Here is a 17,259-nt window from a genome sequence, read left to right on the forward strand (position 1 = left end):
CACTTAATTTTACAGGTCCACACATTTCATGGTAATTAGGTGATAATTAGCAAGTTGAAATTTCTTTGGAATTACTGCCAAATTACCCCAAAATTTACCTCAGAATTTATCGAAAATTACTTTATTATAAACATTATTTAATAAATACATTCCGCTATTTCCCAATACGGTAATTTATTTAATACATTTCCAGGTAAAGAATACAAAGTTAATTGATATGCTTTATTTCCATGTTTGCCGATAAATAGATAATAATTAGCAAATAACTTAACTTTAAATTTCTTAAAGTTATCTGAATCATTATATTAGCTACCAAGTTACATTTCTGTAGACAATAAGTCAGAAGTGTCTTCTATCAGTTTTGGTTTTCCACCTCCGATGACGAGCAGCGCACAGCCGCTTCTCAAGCCTAAGGGCCCTATTTTAACCATTATATGCTATTTTAGCATATAATTATTAAATAGTGTTTATAATAAAGTAATTTTTGATATATTTTGAGGTAAATATTGGGGTAATTTGGCAGTATTTCCAAAGAAATTTCAAATATGTTACTTGCTAACTATCAACTAATTATAATCATAATTAATAAATGTAAATGTACAAACACACACCTCTCTGTGTTATCTGTGTCATCTCCCTGCTTGGCCAGGTGTCCATCCACCTTCCCTACAGATGCAGAGTGATGCTGAGCCTTAGCAGAGAGCTGAGCCACTGGTCCAGATCCAGGACTGCCTAAGGGAACTAGACAATCATTGGAGAACTGAATACATAATCTGAATCTTTATTAATGCTATTGGAAAAGCCTCTGCATTTTCGCTAAATAATGAATCAATACAATTTTCCGGCTCGTACGCAGAACAAAAACTCTATTCATTCTGTTACGCAACTCCTTTGGCCTAAATTATTGTCTATAACTCATAGGATATGGAAAAAATGTGCACTAATATACATATTAAGAATGTTATCCTTTTAAGGAAGTTGCAAAATTATCCTTATTATGTAATTTCCATTCACACAAAAGTAAACACAACTCAGGGACTACAAGAGTAAATGGCCCATTTCTATCAATGCCAACTCTTTCAAACAGGGATGCCACTGAATCAGATCAGACATGGAAGACCAAAAACAGAAAAACAAAACAAAAGAAGCATGCTTATATTCAGACCCGCCTGCAGCCACAGGGGTATTCAAGCATTTGTTTTATGGACTGAATTATAAATAGAGGTCTGTGACTTTGACTGGAGTGTTTTAAGGAAGCAAAATGCTCCAGTGCCTGCGCACTCACCCTGAGGAATCAACACACACACACACACACACACACACACACACTCTCATGCACACACCTCTCGTTGATGAACACCTGAGGAACGACACAAAATTGTGGCAACAACACATGCTACAATTAATTAAACCTGCTAGTCTCAAGGGATACTTGGTGTGCTGGCTTTGAAACTCTGAACACAATGGTTAAGTGTTGTCAGCTAGGGGATGCCCAAGGTTTATAGTCAAAAACAAGGGGTGCCTCTACGCACCAAAGCTTTTAACCTATGCCTCCAGTAGAAGCCATTTGACCAGCTGTCAAGAGACTGAGGCCAGCTCTTTCCTTGGTCATTAGACTGCTGAATGTTCATTTGATGCTGTGGACCAAGGAGCCTTCGCAGTGAGCTACACTGGAACACAAACTTGTTCTCTGAGAAATTTGACAAAACCTAGCAACGATTTTTAACCTTGCCACTGAAAGACCTTCTGTCCAGACTTGAAGACTCAAGGGACAAATTTGCAGACAAGACAGCGCACATCAATTCTGCTCTGTGACGTTCATTCAATTTGCATTCGCAATCTGCGCGTAATCAGCAGCAGCCCATTACACAATCAGCGCAGAGGACTGCCTTCTGGATGCTTTCTGCAACACAGAACAGTGGGATTTGTCTGAGATCACCACGCTCAGAAGATAAATTATAATGTAGTCATGCCGTATTGAAATACTCATTAAAGAACTAAAAAGATTCCAAAACATTCACATATGCCACAGTTCAACACCTAAGATCAATATTTTATTATTCAATAATTTAGAGTGAGTATATCCTGATCTGTATGTCTGTTAAAATCATTACTGCAACAGGGCTCACTCAATTAAATTTCAAAGAAAATGACCAAACTAGAATTACCACCTTGCAGTTGAATGCCTCCACCAACCACTCAAGTTGCAGCTTACATCCATGTCTGTCCAAAATGGCATCAATTTATCATTTTATCCTCTTAGATATTTGTTTGAAATTGTCATAATTAGCATATGAATTATTGAGTTATGGGAAAAAATATATTTTGTGAGGCCACAGTGACCTTTGACCACCAAAATCTAATCAGTTCATCCTTGAGTCCAAGTGGATGTTTGGGTAAAATTTGAAGAAATACCCTCCAGGCATTCCTGAGACATTGTGTTCACAAGAATGGACCGGACGGATGGACAACCCAAATATATATATATATATATATACATACATAGTACTAGTACAGTGTACCAAAGCCACCACAATGAGTGCAGAGATAGCTAAGACAGAGAGACAGAGAGAGAGCTAAGTGGGACCAAGCAGCTGGTTCAGCAGAAGCTCAAAACAAAGAGAAAATGTACATCGTAAATGTCTTATCAAAAGAATAAAATCACAAGCCTAAAGTCATTTTACAGTTGACCGAATGTTAAGTTCAAGTATAATGAGCACAAAGCCACCAGTGCTTGCCCCAACATCGTTTGATGCCATAAAATAGTCACTTACATTTTCTCATTCCTCCCATAAATGTGTATGCATAAGAGAGAAAAGTGCACTTTACCCCAGATAAGAGCAATCTATTCTTACAAAGTACTAAAGTTTAATGAAATGTGTGATTCCTAATGCAGATACGAGGGGCAAAAAGTTTAGTAAATATGGATGTGTGATTCAAGCTATTCCGACAAGTGAAGATCTTCTTGCAAAAAGGAGAAAGAAACTTTTCTAGCGAAAAATTAAAAGCGAGGAAGAGAAATCTGTACTTTTGAAGGTGTTATCAGCTTCCAGCACCATCTGGAAATCATCAGGGGCCAAAAGGAGACCCACAGCGGCCAGGATGGGACCTGTCCTATCTTGGGGATGCAAGTCTCTGGCCTGAGAGAGAGAAGCAAGGGTTGGATATCAGAATTAACTTGGAGCCATTACTTGCAGTCCTCTAAGCAGGCACTCTCCTCTTAACACATATGTAAAAACACACTGAATTTGTGTCTTATGGTGTACAAAATACACTTGCTTGTCTCAATAAACCTGCACACTATATGTGAATTAATTGTTAGACTGATTTGACTTCACCACCCAAAAATCATGCAAGCTCTCCTTCACTGTTCCTATGTATGATTGTTGTTGATTTGAGTTTTAAAGAACTGTTTCATTTTGTAATGACAGCTATTGACTGTCTGACACAGATGAGCTAAAAACCTGCTGCATAAGCATGGCGGCTTTATCCTCGGTCCGGGAGGGCGTTTGGTATAGGGTCCCTCTGAGCTGCAGGAGGCGGAGAGCTGACGACAGGCGTTCTCGTTGTGTTCCGTTATCCAGCAGCATTGCTTTCTGAAGGTGAGTCAAAGAAGCCTCAAGGCGCCCGTCCTCCTCTTCAATCATTGCCAGCTCTGAGTGGACTTGACAGCGCATCTCCAGCAACATACTGTGAAAATAACAAATACTTCCAGCATAAACTGATATATTATATATAAATACAAATCTGTAAGTCTGACACCAAAATCCTAAATTGGGAGATACTGACATATGTCATCTTGAAAAATACTTTAAAAATACACTAATTGTAACAAAATACTAAGAAGAAACCTAACAACAAATGCTGTTTCTTACCATAAATCATCATAATAACATTTTTCCTGATCCAAATATAAAACATATACTACATTTTTGAAAAAGTGTTTTTTCTCAAAAAGCTAAAAATCAGACAGACAGTCTGCATTACCTCGAAAACTATACATTAAAACACAAGTTGAGCTATACTATAACAGACCCATGATACCATGCTGTATACTGTATGTAAAATAGTGCTCAATTGGACAGCATGTTGAATTAGGCCACAACCTGAGTCATACACACGTAACCATGTATCATGATGTATTAGAGGAAACTGGAAACCTTTGCATGTCTTCCAGTACTTGTGCCACCCTGAGCAGAGGTGTCTTGATGCGTTTCTTGAGGTTGTGCTGCAAGAGGGGCAGACAGCAGCTCCACTGGGTCGCGCACACTGCCTGCATGGCCTGAGGGCCCCCCTCCCTCACTGCAGTCTGCAGCCACTGATTCAGTCTGCCTATCTCCTTCAGCCGGGCCTGTGGGATAACAACTGCAGATTGAGAGTGTGTCCTGCAGCAATGACAGCACAACACTTCTATCATTTGGCAAGTATACTTGGATTGAATTGGATGGAATATGTGGTGCCAACTCTTACATGTCACAGTTTTCACACCAAAATATTAAATGGTACAAAATGAGATTACATGATCCTACTTCCCCCAAGAATTTGTTTTTCTTGTCAGAGAGGAAAAAACTCTTGAAAATATATAGGGGTGATTATATGATAATTAAACTTCTCAGCTAAAACCCTAACTGATGAAGCGCTTCTAGATGGGTTGGCAGTTTTTAACGTCTTCCACTCTTGAAGGGCACGGCGCCCTCAGCCGACTTTACTGTCTTTCAGAGGCTATAGCAGGCTCAGTTTTAGAGCCATGTCATGCTAGCATGTCGGGAAGGAGGCTAAATAATACTTTGAAGTTGGGTTAAATTTTGGCGAAGAAAAATGGCATGGCCATCTTCAAACGGGTCCCTTGACCTCTGACCTCAAGATATGTGATGAATATGGGTTCTATGGGTACCCACGAGTCTCCCCTTTACAGACAGGCCCACTATGATAATCACATGCAGTTTGGGGCAAAAAATATGAAAGTTTTTGCATGCAATATAAATGCATTATTTTCACCTATTCTAAAAAAAGGTTTGTTTGAATATTTCTGCATACTGGGGTCCCTAAACAGTCTTGGAATTGCATAAATTATCACTGTAAAGCTGAGACTCTTGTGGATTCAATGAGCTCAATTGTATTCATGTATGATGTGATAGTGCCCATAGTAGCCATTTCACATAGTGATAAAATAGGGTATTCATAGGATGGATGGTTTTCCTAGGTAGATTGACAATAAAAGGAGTTTCTGAGCAGTTTCCAGAACAGAAGTACTCGCCATATATTTGCCGAAAAATGCAGTTCTTTCAGGAATCTCCAAATGTCAAAAGTGTTTGGTACCAAATCTCAGCATGGCTTTTTCTACGGTGTTCCTCAAGGTCTTGGTATCTTAAAGTAGTATTTTGGAGGCATTTTTGATCATTTTTATCAATTCTCGAGTGGTAAAAAATGGTTAAATTTACCACCAAATCTGTGTAACAAATAGTATCAACCCCCAAAAATGCATAATACAGCATGGGAAACGCCATCATAGACTTCTATCATAATGTTCTAAGCCCTTATACACTTTCACAATTTATTTTAATTAACTAATTATTTTTTAATTTATGATTTATGACTAGAACAACTTGACACACAGTGCTCAGCTGCATCTCAAATTAATCTTCAGGTTCCCAGCTTTCAGATGATGTACACCACTTATATGTGAAATCTACTGTTGACCTGCTATCTCCTCCTAAAGACCCCCTGTACCCCCCTAAAAAAAGACAAGAACAGGTCTATGGTAAAGAGGGGTGGAGTGGAAAAGGTTAAAACAGGGATACCTATTCAAGTGAGGGGGTTTGCCTTTAAACAAAGAATGAGATTACAGAAAATGTTATTGAACAGTTAATCAAGACTCTGCCAATGGGTCCACTGCCTGCATGACATGAGGCAGAAACACATGGCTGATAATTCAGACACATGATCGAGCACCTCCACACTGGCTTTGGAATAGTCATTCATCTTCGCCTCTCTCTTCAGGAGGTTGTTTTCACAGTTGATACATTCCATTATAATGCGTTGGCCGACACTCTAAAAAGACAAATACACATACACGTGATGTTAAAAGTCAGCATTCAGCAGTGCATGGAAGACAGGATGGCACATTTACAAATAAGTAGTCATATTTTATGTTGTTAATTAGGTTATCTTTACACTTGATTAACAAAGGATATAGGGTTGGGCAATATTGTCTTAGATTTTGAATATAGATAGGCTGTTCTAGCAGTTCTATTATTGCCTTTACTCAGTCATTATATTATCCACATTACTGATGATCATTTCTCAAAAATGTCATTGTGGAAATATTTTGCGAAAGCACCAATATTCAATCCTACAATATCGTTGCAACTTCGATATCGAGGTATTTGTTAAAAAATATTGTGTTATTGGATTTTCTCCATATCACTCAGCCTTAAAAGTAAGTAAAGAGCAAAAAAGGCAAATTTCTATGAAATAAATTCTACATTGCTGTAATAAAAAATAGAGCAACCTCTTTAGCTCTTGGGCATGAGCTCAGCTAATTAATCTCATCTATTGTCAAGTGCTTACTTAACAGGGGATATCAATTTGCATATTTGTATACAGTAATATGTACAGTTAAAGCATGTAGCCACGCTATTGCCAGAGATTTTAAGAGAATATCGGACACTCACAGCCTCTCCTGCCGACTTAAGCTCTTTCAGACAGTCGACAGCTACTTCCTGATGCTTCACTTGCAAGGCCAGCAGAGCCAGCTCCAAGAGGAAGGCGACTCTGCAAATCCCAGATAAAACATAATTTATATAATTCACAACACTTCAGTACAGTAATCTGAGCCATGCACTGCCCTTGGGATATCCATATGTGGTTTTATGGTAGTGGGAGGTTTAGGAAGAGGACAGGGAGCAACAAAGGTAAGCTTGTTGGGTAGGAGATTTGTTCGGGACACTTTGGGTCACAGACCTGTCAGCTGGTTGGATGGGTGTCGGGCTCTGAAGAGGACTGGTGCTCACAGGAGTAGCAGATGCTTCGGTACGACCCATCAGGAGATGAAATATCTCCTCAAGCTCCTCTTTTGTTGGCTTATCTTCATTTATTTCTTTCAATCTGCTACAAACAACATGAAATGTCTGTTACATTAATATACATACACTTATGCCTTCCAAAAGTGTTCATACATCTATTTTTTCATTTGCCCCCTAATGTACTCATACCAAACCGTGCATAAACCTTAGGCAAAATAACCTATATGATGCTGACGATGGCTGGGTCAGACTGTCATGCTGCTGACATTTATAGCTGAGCTGAAGAGCCATAAGGACCTCTGACATGTTGAGTACATGCCTACAGAAAAGGGGGTGGGGGCTGGGACCGGGGTTGCACTATGCCACACCAGAGGCCATGGTACTATACAATTACTGTACGCAAGCAGCCAGATAAACCTGCCCACTATGGGACTCCACAGACTAAGCTGAGGGCCAGCGGATCAATGTTGAAGAGCTTCCAAGTTAGCTGAAAGCATACAGCCTTCAGGATCGGAAAACACATCAATATCCCACTGTGAGTCCTACAATCAATCAATCAATAAAATCAATAAAGCACAATCTTCCAAACAAAATTTCGCCTTCACAATTAAAGCAGATCAAAGGCTGTTTCTTGGAAAACTGCAGTTACAGTGCAACATCTTTATCTCAACGGCAGATAGGTCGAATTTACTTTAACAATGACAGCACAAAAGCAATGCTTTCTGAAAAACAAATCATCCCGCAAGTTCAGAGCAGAAAAAATAAACATATAACAAAGAAACTTTCCTTACTTTTTAAAGTCCTGTATTTTGTAAATGACTGTCAAGGTAGTACTCTGCCAGCTCAGTTCAATGAGGAAATCACCCTCTGCCAGCTTGTGTTGTACCTAAGGAGAGAAGAGTAAAGGCAAACGTTACTCTTTATTTATCATCCCAAATTTTCACTAAAAGGTCTCCTGTATTTTAAATTAAACTCAATTAACTGCATTGATAGTAGTCCACAGATAGCCAGTGTCCAGGCAAGTATATGTAGGGGTAGGTTTTATAAATAGGGTCAGGTTAGGAATCGGTTAAACCTAGGGTCATGGTCTACTAATTCTGCTTAAACCCGGTATTTCTGCATAGTTGCAGATAAAGATAAGGCTACACTATCAGTAGTAGTATTATACTATTTGTAGAATTAGATTCCAGTGGTGGCTGCTGAGGATTGTTTCCCACTACATACATTTCTAATATCTCCAGAGCATTGTAAAGTCCAAAAGTCATAATTTATTTATTTATTTAAAAAAGATAGATGTAATCATTTCCAAAATCAACAACATGTTCTATCTAACAAAATATTCTGCTTCAATCCATATGTGTTGTCGTTTATATATTCATAGTCTTTTATTCTTTCAAAAAAGAATTTCCCAGCGGTCAAAAAACTGTTTGCTCTCCTGCTCACCGCACACAAAGGGAGGCACGCACCTGTATTAACGGGGCGGACTAGCAGCAGTCTAACAGCACCAAAATTACATTTATATAATCAGATATGTATTTATGTTGATGAAACTGATGAGGATTTTATATTTTTGGGGGGGTGATGACGTCATAAATTATGACGACAGCCATTCAAAGCTTCATTCGAAAACCTCAAAAGAAGCTTTAAATGTGGAAAAAAGACATTCGGTACAGCCCTAATTAGAGCAAATCTGCTTTTCTTATTCAGTGAAAAACACATTTTGGAGATACATGGTTTTCATTGTATGTTGACTCCCAAAATAAATGTTACTACATTTTTTTAAAATCTTTATAACCTTAGTAAGTAACAAAGAAATGTTGTTTACCAGTAATGTAAAGAGTCTTGGGTAAAGATGTGGGGTATGTGACTTGATGAATTCTTCTGTAACTTCAGCAAAACTTGTAGCATCTTCCATTTCCTTAGAGTCCACAAGACATTTGATAAGATGCCTGAATAAAAACAGAGAGCAAATGAGACTATTTCAGTGTGACAGAACAGTGTTTTGCAATGGTTACTGGGATATTTCCACAATATATGGACATCATGAAGTGATGTTCAGTTTTTGTTGACACAGTGGTGTTGTTGAATTGCATTGCATCCTGCTAAAAGGTTTATTTTATTCACCACTGTGTTGGTCAGTGTGACCAAAAGACACTGCATTATTGTAGCAGCTCAGTGAGTTTTGAATTGAAGCCATGTATGTTGGCCACCCTATCTTATATGGATGACACTGTACCCAATCCTATTAAAACCCTGGATAGCTGTATAATTGACTGTACAGTACATGAATGGTACATTATGTCCTCTGAACAAAGATAACCAACATTTGAGCCTGAGGCGTCATGGGAGAACATGATAAAACAGCTTACATTAGAACGGATTCTCCGCTCCATTGAGGAGAATAAGGCAAAAATTAACTAGGGCATCAGAAAGCTCTGGTCAGCTGCTGCTTAATTAGCTCTGTGTGTCATCACCATGAACCCAGCGTGAGACTGGACAGAATCAGGACTGGACTTATTCATGAAAGAGAACTAAGAGAGCACGGCGGGGTCACTTGCATCATGAGTTCAGCCCTCCAGCTGTGATCCTGGTCTCCCACCTCCTCCAGACTTTGGACCACCTGCCTGAGCGAGGGGATAAGGTGGAAGCACCGCCCTGGCTGCAGGAGAGGACGGACCGTCTGGATGTACAGCACCGAGGCATTGAACACTATGAAGTAGAATCTGGAAGAAACAAACCACAAACAAAACAGAGAAAACTGAATTATTTATATGATGCACATGCAAGCCATTTCATCTCTTAGCACAACTCATTTCAAACCAAATGTCGACTCTGTATGGAGAGTTTCTGTGAATTGCAAATGTGTGTGGATTAACCATCGTCCAATGAGCCTCAGGAGAGCATCCTGTATAAGCCTTTCTATGTAAAATGAAGCAAATTTATGAATTCATGGCGCTGTTTTAGAGCAAATTGCGTGAACAGACAAAGAGTTTGAGTGCTGCTAATTTATACACCAGAGATTGTGTTGCGCATTAGTCTGGGCTGGATGTATTAGATACTGTATGTATTCCCTTTGGTGTTAATTGGGATTTTCATCATTTAGCTCTTTTATTGACAGGTTATGAGTTCATTAGCAAGGAGATTCAGCGCTGATTGCTTGCAAAGGCTAAGCCGCCATCCCACACATCTTTCAGGGCAAGGAACAAGGGAACTTAAATTTCATAGTTTCTTTTATTACATCTATATTTATCATCATTCTCGCCCTGTTCAGTCAGCTGTTAAAATTTAGAGGAAAACATGCTGAATATCATCCACTTATGAATAAGGAGCTGGAGGTGAAGCAGGAAGAATCAAACCTTCATGTCCCAGAATATACTTCATGCAGGAGACTGAACCCTCATATCATAGCTAAAAAAAACTTTTCCCTGTTGTGAATATTTCACTTTCATTGTGTGTCTTTACAGGTACATCTTAGCACTATAATGGCAATTGCCAAGCAATATTAGAGATGATAAACTGCACATGGCATTAATTGGTCAACTTTCCTGACACTGTTAGAAACAAAGCCAAGCACACCACTGAGAGGTTACCTTGGTTCATGCTTTGAAATTTCAATTGCTTTAAGAAACCACAGCACGGCCTCTTCAAAGTCTTCCTGAAATAGAAAGTAATGCAAAAGGGGAAGTGAGACATTGTCACGTCATACTCAAACATACAAAGATCAGACAAGCCAACTATTCAATAAAGGCTATAATTTGATAAAATACCAAGAAAATCATGAAACTGTAGTAAAATGTGAAAAGACAAAGGGCGATATGCCTTGAAGAATCACATTGTGAAAAAAAAACAGTTTTTTACAAGGCTAGGACATCTGCTCTTTTGTTAGTGCAAATAAGTAGAGTATCTCTACAGTAACAGGGTGTGTGTATCCCATTGGAAAAGACACACTAATAAACACAACCCCCTTCAGGAGATGTGTCCAATTTACTGTCCTCACCACACTCCCAGTGGCCGGCGGAGACTTCAGCTGGCCCTGGCAGAGGTAGGCTCGACACAAAAATTGATTCGCCAGCGGATTCCCTTCAAAGTACATCTTTAGACACGCTGTGCTTATCTCCAAACAACCCAGCTGAAAACACAGAGAAAGAGGCAAACAAAGGTCAAACAAAATAAATATTTAAACCTCATCCACAGCTATATTTGTGCCACCAGCATTTTCTATATTTCATGCATTATTAAAACAATTCAGAAATGGCTGGATGTATGTGTGATGCACATTTATTTACAAAAAAATGGTCCTAATTGCAGGCTGTTTCCCTTGAGAATGTCAGTACTGCATTGTATACGGCCTTCTGCTACTTGTTAGATAAATTCACACAGTACTTTTCATTCAAATAACTGTAGTGCTGTCAGGGGAGATAATCCTGTAACACAAAAGTTGTATACTGTAAGCTTCTAATTGTGTATCATTAAGTATTTAATTTTGTTCTCATGCTGAAAGATCATGTTAAACTTAAAATTAATGAACATTGCATAATTTAGAAAATGTCTTTATGCAAAAGGAATATTCATGCTTCTCTAAAACACTGAAGAATATTGTGATAGTTCTGCTGAGGATGAGGAATAATTCAATATTCAAATAACCCCCAGTCTTCAAGGCAAGCTGCATTGTACTGAGAAAACTTGCTGTATGATATAAAGAACCGAGAAGAACAAATCACATTATGGAATATCACTGTGTTTCATTATTCAAATATGTTCCTCTTGCCCTAGGACAGTTCAGTCTACATTAGAGAATATTCATTATTATCCTATCCTACCGGGAGAGTAGTTTGATTTAGCTAACTAAAGTTACAATACAAAAACAGTGACATAATGAAATTTGTGATAAGAATCTTCTAGCAGAGGGGGGGTCCTGTAGAGCTTTTTATTTCCATGGTTTTCTCTATCAGTACCTATAGATACTGCCATCAACAGAGCATTGGTGTTAATCAACCAACAACCCCAAAAGGAGTTCCTGTTTTATCCTATATGCCAGTAATGTCAGTAATAATTCAGGAACTCATATGAAGCAGCTTACTTATCATCGCAGTAACAGGCATTTACTAATATAAATGAGCTCCGCATTTTTCACAGTCTGATGCGAATCTTTCATTCTTGGAGGCTGCTTGAAGCATCGTGTCTTATGTGACATCTCAGCAGTCTCTGAACTCCTCACAACATGAAAACATTCCTCACAGCGCTTGCAGGGCAAGGTTGCAGGCACATTCAGAGCATGTCAGTCTTCCCTCATGTCAATCTTTCAAACAGAAGGGTTTCAGCATCAGACTCTGATAGCTTGGCAGCATTAGGCCCATGTGTACTCCTACATTAGCTGTCATCAATGTAGGTGTACACAATGATTCTATATTAACTAGGGATGCACAGATCCGACTTTTTCAGTCCCGATAGCGATAGCGATACCTGGGCTTTGAGTATCAGCCAATACTGAGTAAGGATCCGATACCAGTCTTTAATTAATAAGCTGTATGCCTCACTGTGTGGAAGTGAATGGGATTATTCTTTAATGTGTAAGGCAACATCATGACTTAAACATTGCTTTCTTAACTTTGTAAAACAAATCTTAGTAAAAAAAATTAACAGGAGTTACAATTCAGGTGTAAACCTTTTTAATGCAGCAACAAATCGGTCAAAACTTAAACAGGAATTACAATTCTAGTATATAATGTAGTATATAAACGTAGAACTGAAGTGAATAGATTGGCTCCATAGTCACTGATATCTGATCCAGCTATTTGAGTCAGCATCGGCCCGATATCTGATCCGGTATCGGTGCATCCCTAATATTAACCTTGTGACAGAATTAAGAAAGTAGCAGTTATATTGTATGATATGTAGTTTAATTCATCTCCATTGAACTAATATTCAGTAGAATTTGGCAAAAACAACATCAGGTGCAGTTTAGAGTTAATTAAAATTGCCATTGGCACTTTTGGTATTAACAGATAGATCTTAAACTTTCATAATTTAAATTAATAATTACAATCTAGTAGGCTGATTAGTTGGTGCTCATTTTTTTTTTAACAGAGGAGACCAGCCCCTATCTATTTAAAATATTATTGGAAAAACATCTCCTAGCTGAAAAAACTCTCTGTGCTATGGTCCAACCACTAATGAATCATATTTACATCTATACTAGATCCTGTTTTGTGTGTTGGCTTGTGTCTTGAATATTGTTGTGTTTTCTTGCTGTCGCTTTTGATGTTGTGGTCATTGTTGGTAGAGATTGTAATGTGATTGTGTATAACAGTTCAAAGTGATTTAAGTGGACTCCAGGAAGAATAGCTGGTGCTTCAGCCACAGCTAATGGAGATCCGAATAAAAGATAAAGAAAGATCCATAAAAGCTGCATGTTGTACATTCTGTGCTGTCATCCTAATTCAAGGATAATATTAAGGCTGGCATTATATCTGAATGACATTATTTCCTATAGGAACCCACTGTCTCAGAAAATACAGTATGTCATCTAGCACCCCTGTACTTAGTCACACACTCCAGCAGATTCAGAGCCTTTTATCCAGGGGCTGCGACTCATGACCTATTAGTACATGTATGTCTAAAATCCTTGCTTTAGCTTTTGCTAAAGTTTTAAGCTTTTAAATCAAAGCTTAAAACTTTCCTGTTTGCTGCTGCCTTTTATTAAACCAGATAATGATCTTATACTGCACTAGAACTTTTACTCTTGTGTGTTATATTCTATTTTAGCTTCTATCCTAGCTTTTATTTTTAGCTTTTTTTTATTTTCTAATCTTTAATGTTTTTATAACTGTTTTAATGATGTCTTAATGTTCTTTTGCACTTTGTCGCAATGTTCTTGAATGTTTATGTAAAGCACTTTGAATTGCCCTGTTTCTGAAATGTGCTATACAAATAAAGCTGCCTTGCCTTGCCTTGCCTTGCTTTGACCCTGCTGACTGTACACTGACACAGTCTACACATCAACAGGCCATTTACAATGAATCCTTCCTGCCTCGGTCTCACCTGTAGTACTGCTTCCGCACATTTTGATTGTACTACACTGTACAATACTGAAGTTATTGAATATTTTTCCCATTCAAAATTCAAAAGAATTATGCAAAATAATATTTTTTCCCAACTTAATGTTGTAGTACAACCATGAGGAGATCACTGATGTGTGAAGTCATTTTTGATGGTACTACACTGCATAATACTGAAGTTATTGAATATTTTTCACATTAATACAGTATGTCATCTAGCATCCCTGTCCTTAGTCACACACTCCAGCCTTTTATCCAGGGGCTGCGACTCATGACCTAAGTACATGTATGTGTAAAGTCCTTGCTTTGACCCTGCTGACTGTACACTGACACAGTCTACACCAGGGCTGTCCAAAGTGGGGCCCGCGGGCCAAAGTTGGCCCGCCATCAGGTTTGATTTGGCCCGTCAGATGTTAGAAAATTCTTCTTTTTTTTTTTTTATTATAAGACCCAACCGACTTTACTGTCTTTTGGAGGCCGTACCAGTCTTGGGTTTATGGTTAGAAGACAGTGGCATCATATGAAACTAGAAAACCTAAGGACTCCATTAGTACCATATCATTTCATATTAGCTTGTCAGGAAGTAGGCCAGCACTCTAAAGTTGGGCTAAATTTTGGTGGGGAAAAACTGGCATGGCCATTTGTCAAGGTGTCCCTTGACCTCTGACCTCAAGATATGTGAATGTAAATGGGTTCTATAGGTACCCACGAGTTTCCCCTTTACAGACATGCCCACTTTATAATAATCCTATGCAGTTTTGGGGAAAACATGCAGTTCTTTGAATGCAGTATACATGTGTTATTTTTTGCCTATTCTAAAAATAGTGTATTTTAATATTTCTGCATACTGGGGTCCCTAAACAGTCTTGGAATTGCATAAATTGGGTATCACTTTAAAGCTGAGACTCTTGTGGATTCAATGAGCTCAATTGTATTCATGTATGATGTGACAGTGCCCATAGTAGCCATTTCACATAGTGAGACAATAGGGCATTCATAGGATGGGTGGCTTTCCTAGGTAGATTGACAATAAAAGGAGTTTCTGAGCAGTTTTCAGAACAGAAGTACTCGCCATATATTTGCCGAAAAATGCAATTCTTTCAGGAATCCTCAAATGTGAAAAGTGTTTGATACCAAATCACAGCATGGCTTTTTCTACGGTGTTCCTCAAGGTCTTGGTGTCTTAAAGAAGTATTTTGGAGGCATTTTTGATCATTTTTATCTCTTGGAAATGCATAAATTGTATAAATGAACCCAATTGTATTCAGCAGGTGGGTTTTAAGGGGCTAACTATGTAAAGCATATTCAATTAAGGGAACTTGGGATCCTAGTACCATTTTGCATCTTAATAATACAATAGGTGTGTAATTTTGGCGCGTGGCCCTCCATTGAGTTCCAGTTTCACCCTTGGTCTAACCCATTACAGTGAATCCTTCCTGTCTCACCTGTAGTGCTGCTTCCGCACAAACAACGTGCATCTCTGGGTCAACGCGTGGAGCTCGTCCTCTGGCTCCAGCTGCTGCCACGTCCTTCATTAACTGGTAGGCTGACTCCAGAGCTCCAGAGTCTACATGAAGACACGTCACATCACGTTAAACACAGCGAAGACATAACTTTACTGGCACAACTCGTTGAAACTGTAGTTAAATGCATTACAAACCATGATGCTCCTTTGCCTTGGTGAGATACTGACGAAGATCCAGGTCCATGTCTGGAGAAAGATAACTTAGTTATCCCATTAAAACTGTACAGGTGTGTTTAGATAAATGTGTGTTTGCAGTTAGGGAGCGTTACTACGCAACCGGAGACCAAGGCCTATAAAAGAAGGAATAGAAAATAAGTCATCAAGACGTCATAGCTTCGGGGTACTACACATGCGCAGTAACGCATGACCGCAGCTTCAGTTACACTGCGCATGCGTTATACCCCTCACCCAGAAACCAATGTCCTAGCCTCTGTTCTATAGGCCTTGCCGGAGACCGGGCATGAACTACGGTAATCGAATGGTGACAAAAAGGTTATTGGCACAACAGAAAACATGTTGGCTGTATCCGAAAAAAAGCACATACTGTGCAAAGGAAAAATATTCAATAACTTCAGTAATGTACAGTGTAGTACCATCAAAATTACTACACACATCAGTAATCTCCTCATGGTTGTGCTACAACATTTAGTTTGGAAAAAATATTATTTAGCATAATTCTTTTGAATTTTTAATGGGAAAAATATTCAATAACTTCACTTTTATAAAGTGTAGTGCCATCAAAATGTCTTAATTAGTTCAATAGGTATAATCAAGGAGAGACCATTGATGTGTGAAGTGATTTTGGTGGTATTACACTGTACATTACTGAAGTTATTGAATATTTTTCCCATTAAAAATTCACTAAAATTATGCAAAAGCATATTTTTCCAAACTAAGTGTTGTAGTACAACTATGAGGAGATCACTGATGTGTGAAGTAATTTTGGTGGTACTACAGAGACCAACGTTATGTGTTATGTGTTGATTAAAATGAGGTTGTAGTTCGTTTTCTACCTCACTACGGTTAGAAAGAGCCGTTGTTTGTGTTTTAACAACGTTTTTTGTTATGAGTTATTGATCCAAGAAGTTTGAATCTGTCAATATCTTTCCAACTTTACCGAAGTGTCACTTCATGAGAGCCTCCTTGGAGCATGGATATGTGTAACCATGGAAACATGTCCACTACCGTAGTTTTTCCATAGATTACTAGGTCTGGGTAGATGTGTTCACTCTTCCTCTGCTGTTAATAATGTGACTGTGTAGCACACTGAAGCACCTCTTCATGCTTGTGCTCCCAACACTTCTTACTGTAACTTCAAAGTGCATCATCAGAAATCAGGCCACTCAGTGCGCAAACATAATTTACTTGGTCAAACCAAATAGCACACGCTACTGCTACTGATGTGACATGGGAGAAAGTAGTGGTGAGGCCAGCAAGGCCAACTACAGTGACAGCGGCCCTCATATACAAATTTGTTAAGCAGTTCATTGTGGGATCTGTCTAAATATACACACACGGAGAGAATATGCACCCTTTGGGATTGCTTTAAATGTGAAATATATAATTATTTACTGGAAGAGATTTTTCCTCTGTCACTTGACCTACTTAATGGTTTGAGTTGGAGCTTTTTATTTGTTGTTTAAAAATTTCA

At 38.6% G+C, this 17,259-nt stretch overlaps 1 protein-coding gene across 5 annotated transcripts in view; it reads right to left on the bottom strand.

Moving 5' to 3' along the window:
* The window catches only part of LOC119496074 (cilia- and flagella-associated protein 46), a 68,013-nt gene extending 52,134 nt beyond the window's left edge, over positions 1-15,879 (bottom strand). For 3 of the 5 annotated variants that reach the window (XM_037783132.1, XM_037783131.1, XM_037783129.1), the window contains exons 1-14: positions 15,744-15,879; positions 15,529-15,650; positions 11,023-11,154; positions 10,616-10,680; positions 9,584-9,748; positions 8,851-8,974; positions 7,817-7,911; positions 6,964-7,110; positions 6,675-6,774; positions 5,953-6,051; positions 4,161-4,351; positions 3,465-3,690; positions 3,029-3,140; positions 612-741 (exon numbers count right to left, since the gene is read on the bottom strand). In XM_037783132.1, the coding sequence (XP_037639060.1) occupies positions 612-741; positions 3,029-3,140; positions 3,465-3,690; positions 4,161-4,351; positions 5,953-6,051; positions 6,675-6,774; positions 6,964-7,110; positions 7,817-7,911; positions 8,851-8,974; positions 9,584-9,748; positions 10,616-10,680; positions 11,023-11,154; positions 15,529-15,650; positions 15,744-15,792 (1,757 nt within the window). In that variant the 5' untranslated portion in view covers positions 15,793-15,879. The other 2 variants (XM_037783133.1, XM_037783134.1) reach the window with 2 other exon arrangements.
* Positions 15,880-17,259: the final 1,380 nt, after the last annotated feature.

This window comes from Sebastes umbrosus, chromosome 10 (genome assembly GCF_015220745.1).
Source record: "Sebastes umbrosus isolate fSebUmb1 chromosome 10, fSebUmb1.pri, whole genome shotgun sequence".
Lineage (NCBI taxonomy): Eukaryota > Metazoa > Chordata > Actinopteri > Perciformes > Sebastidae > Sebastes > Sebastes umbrosus.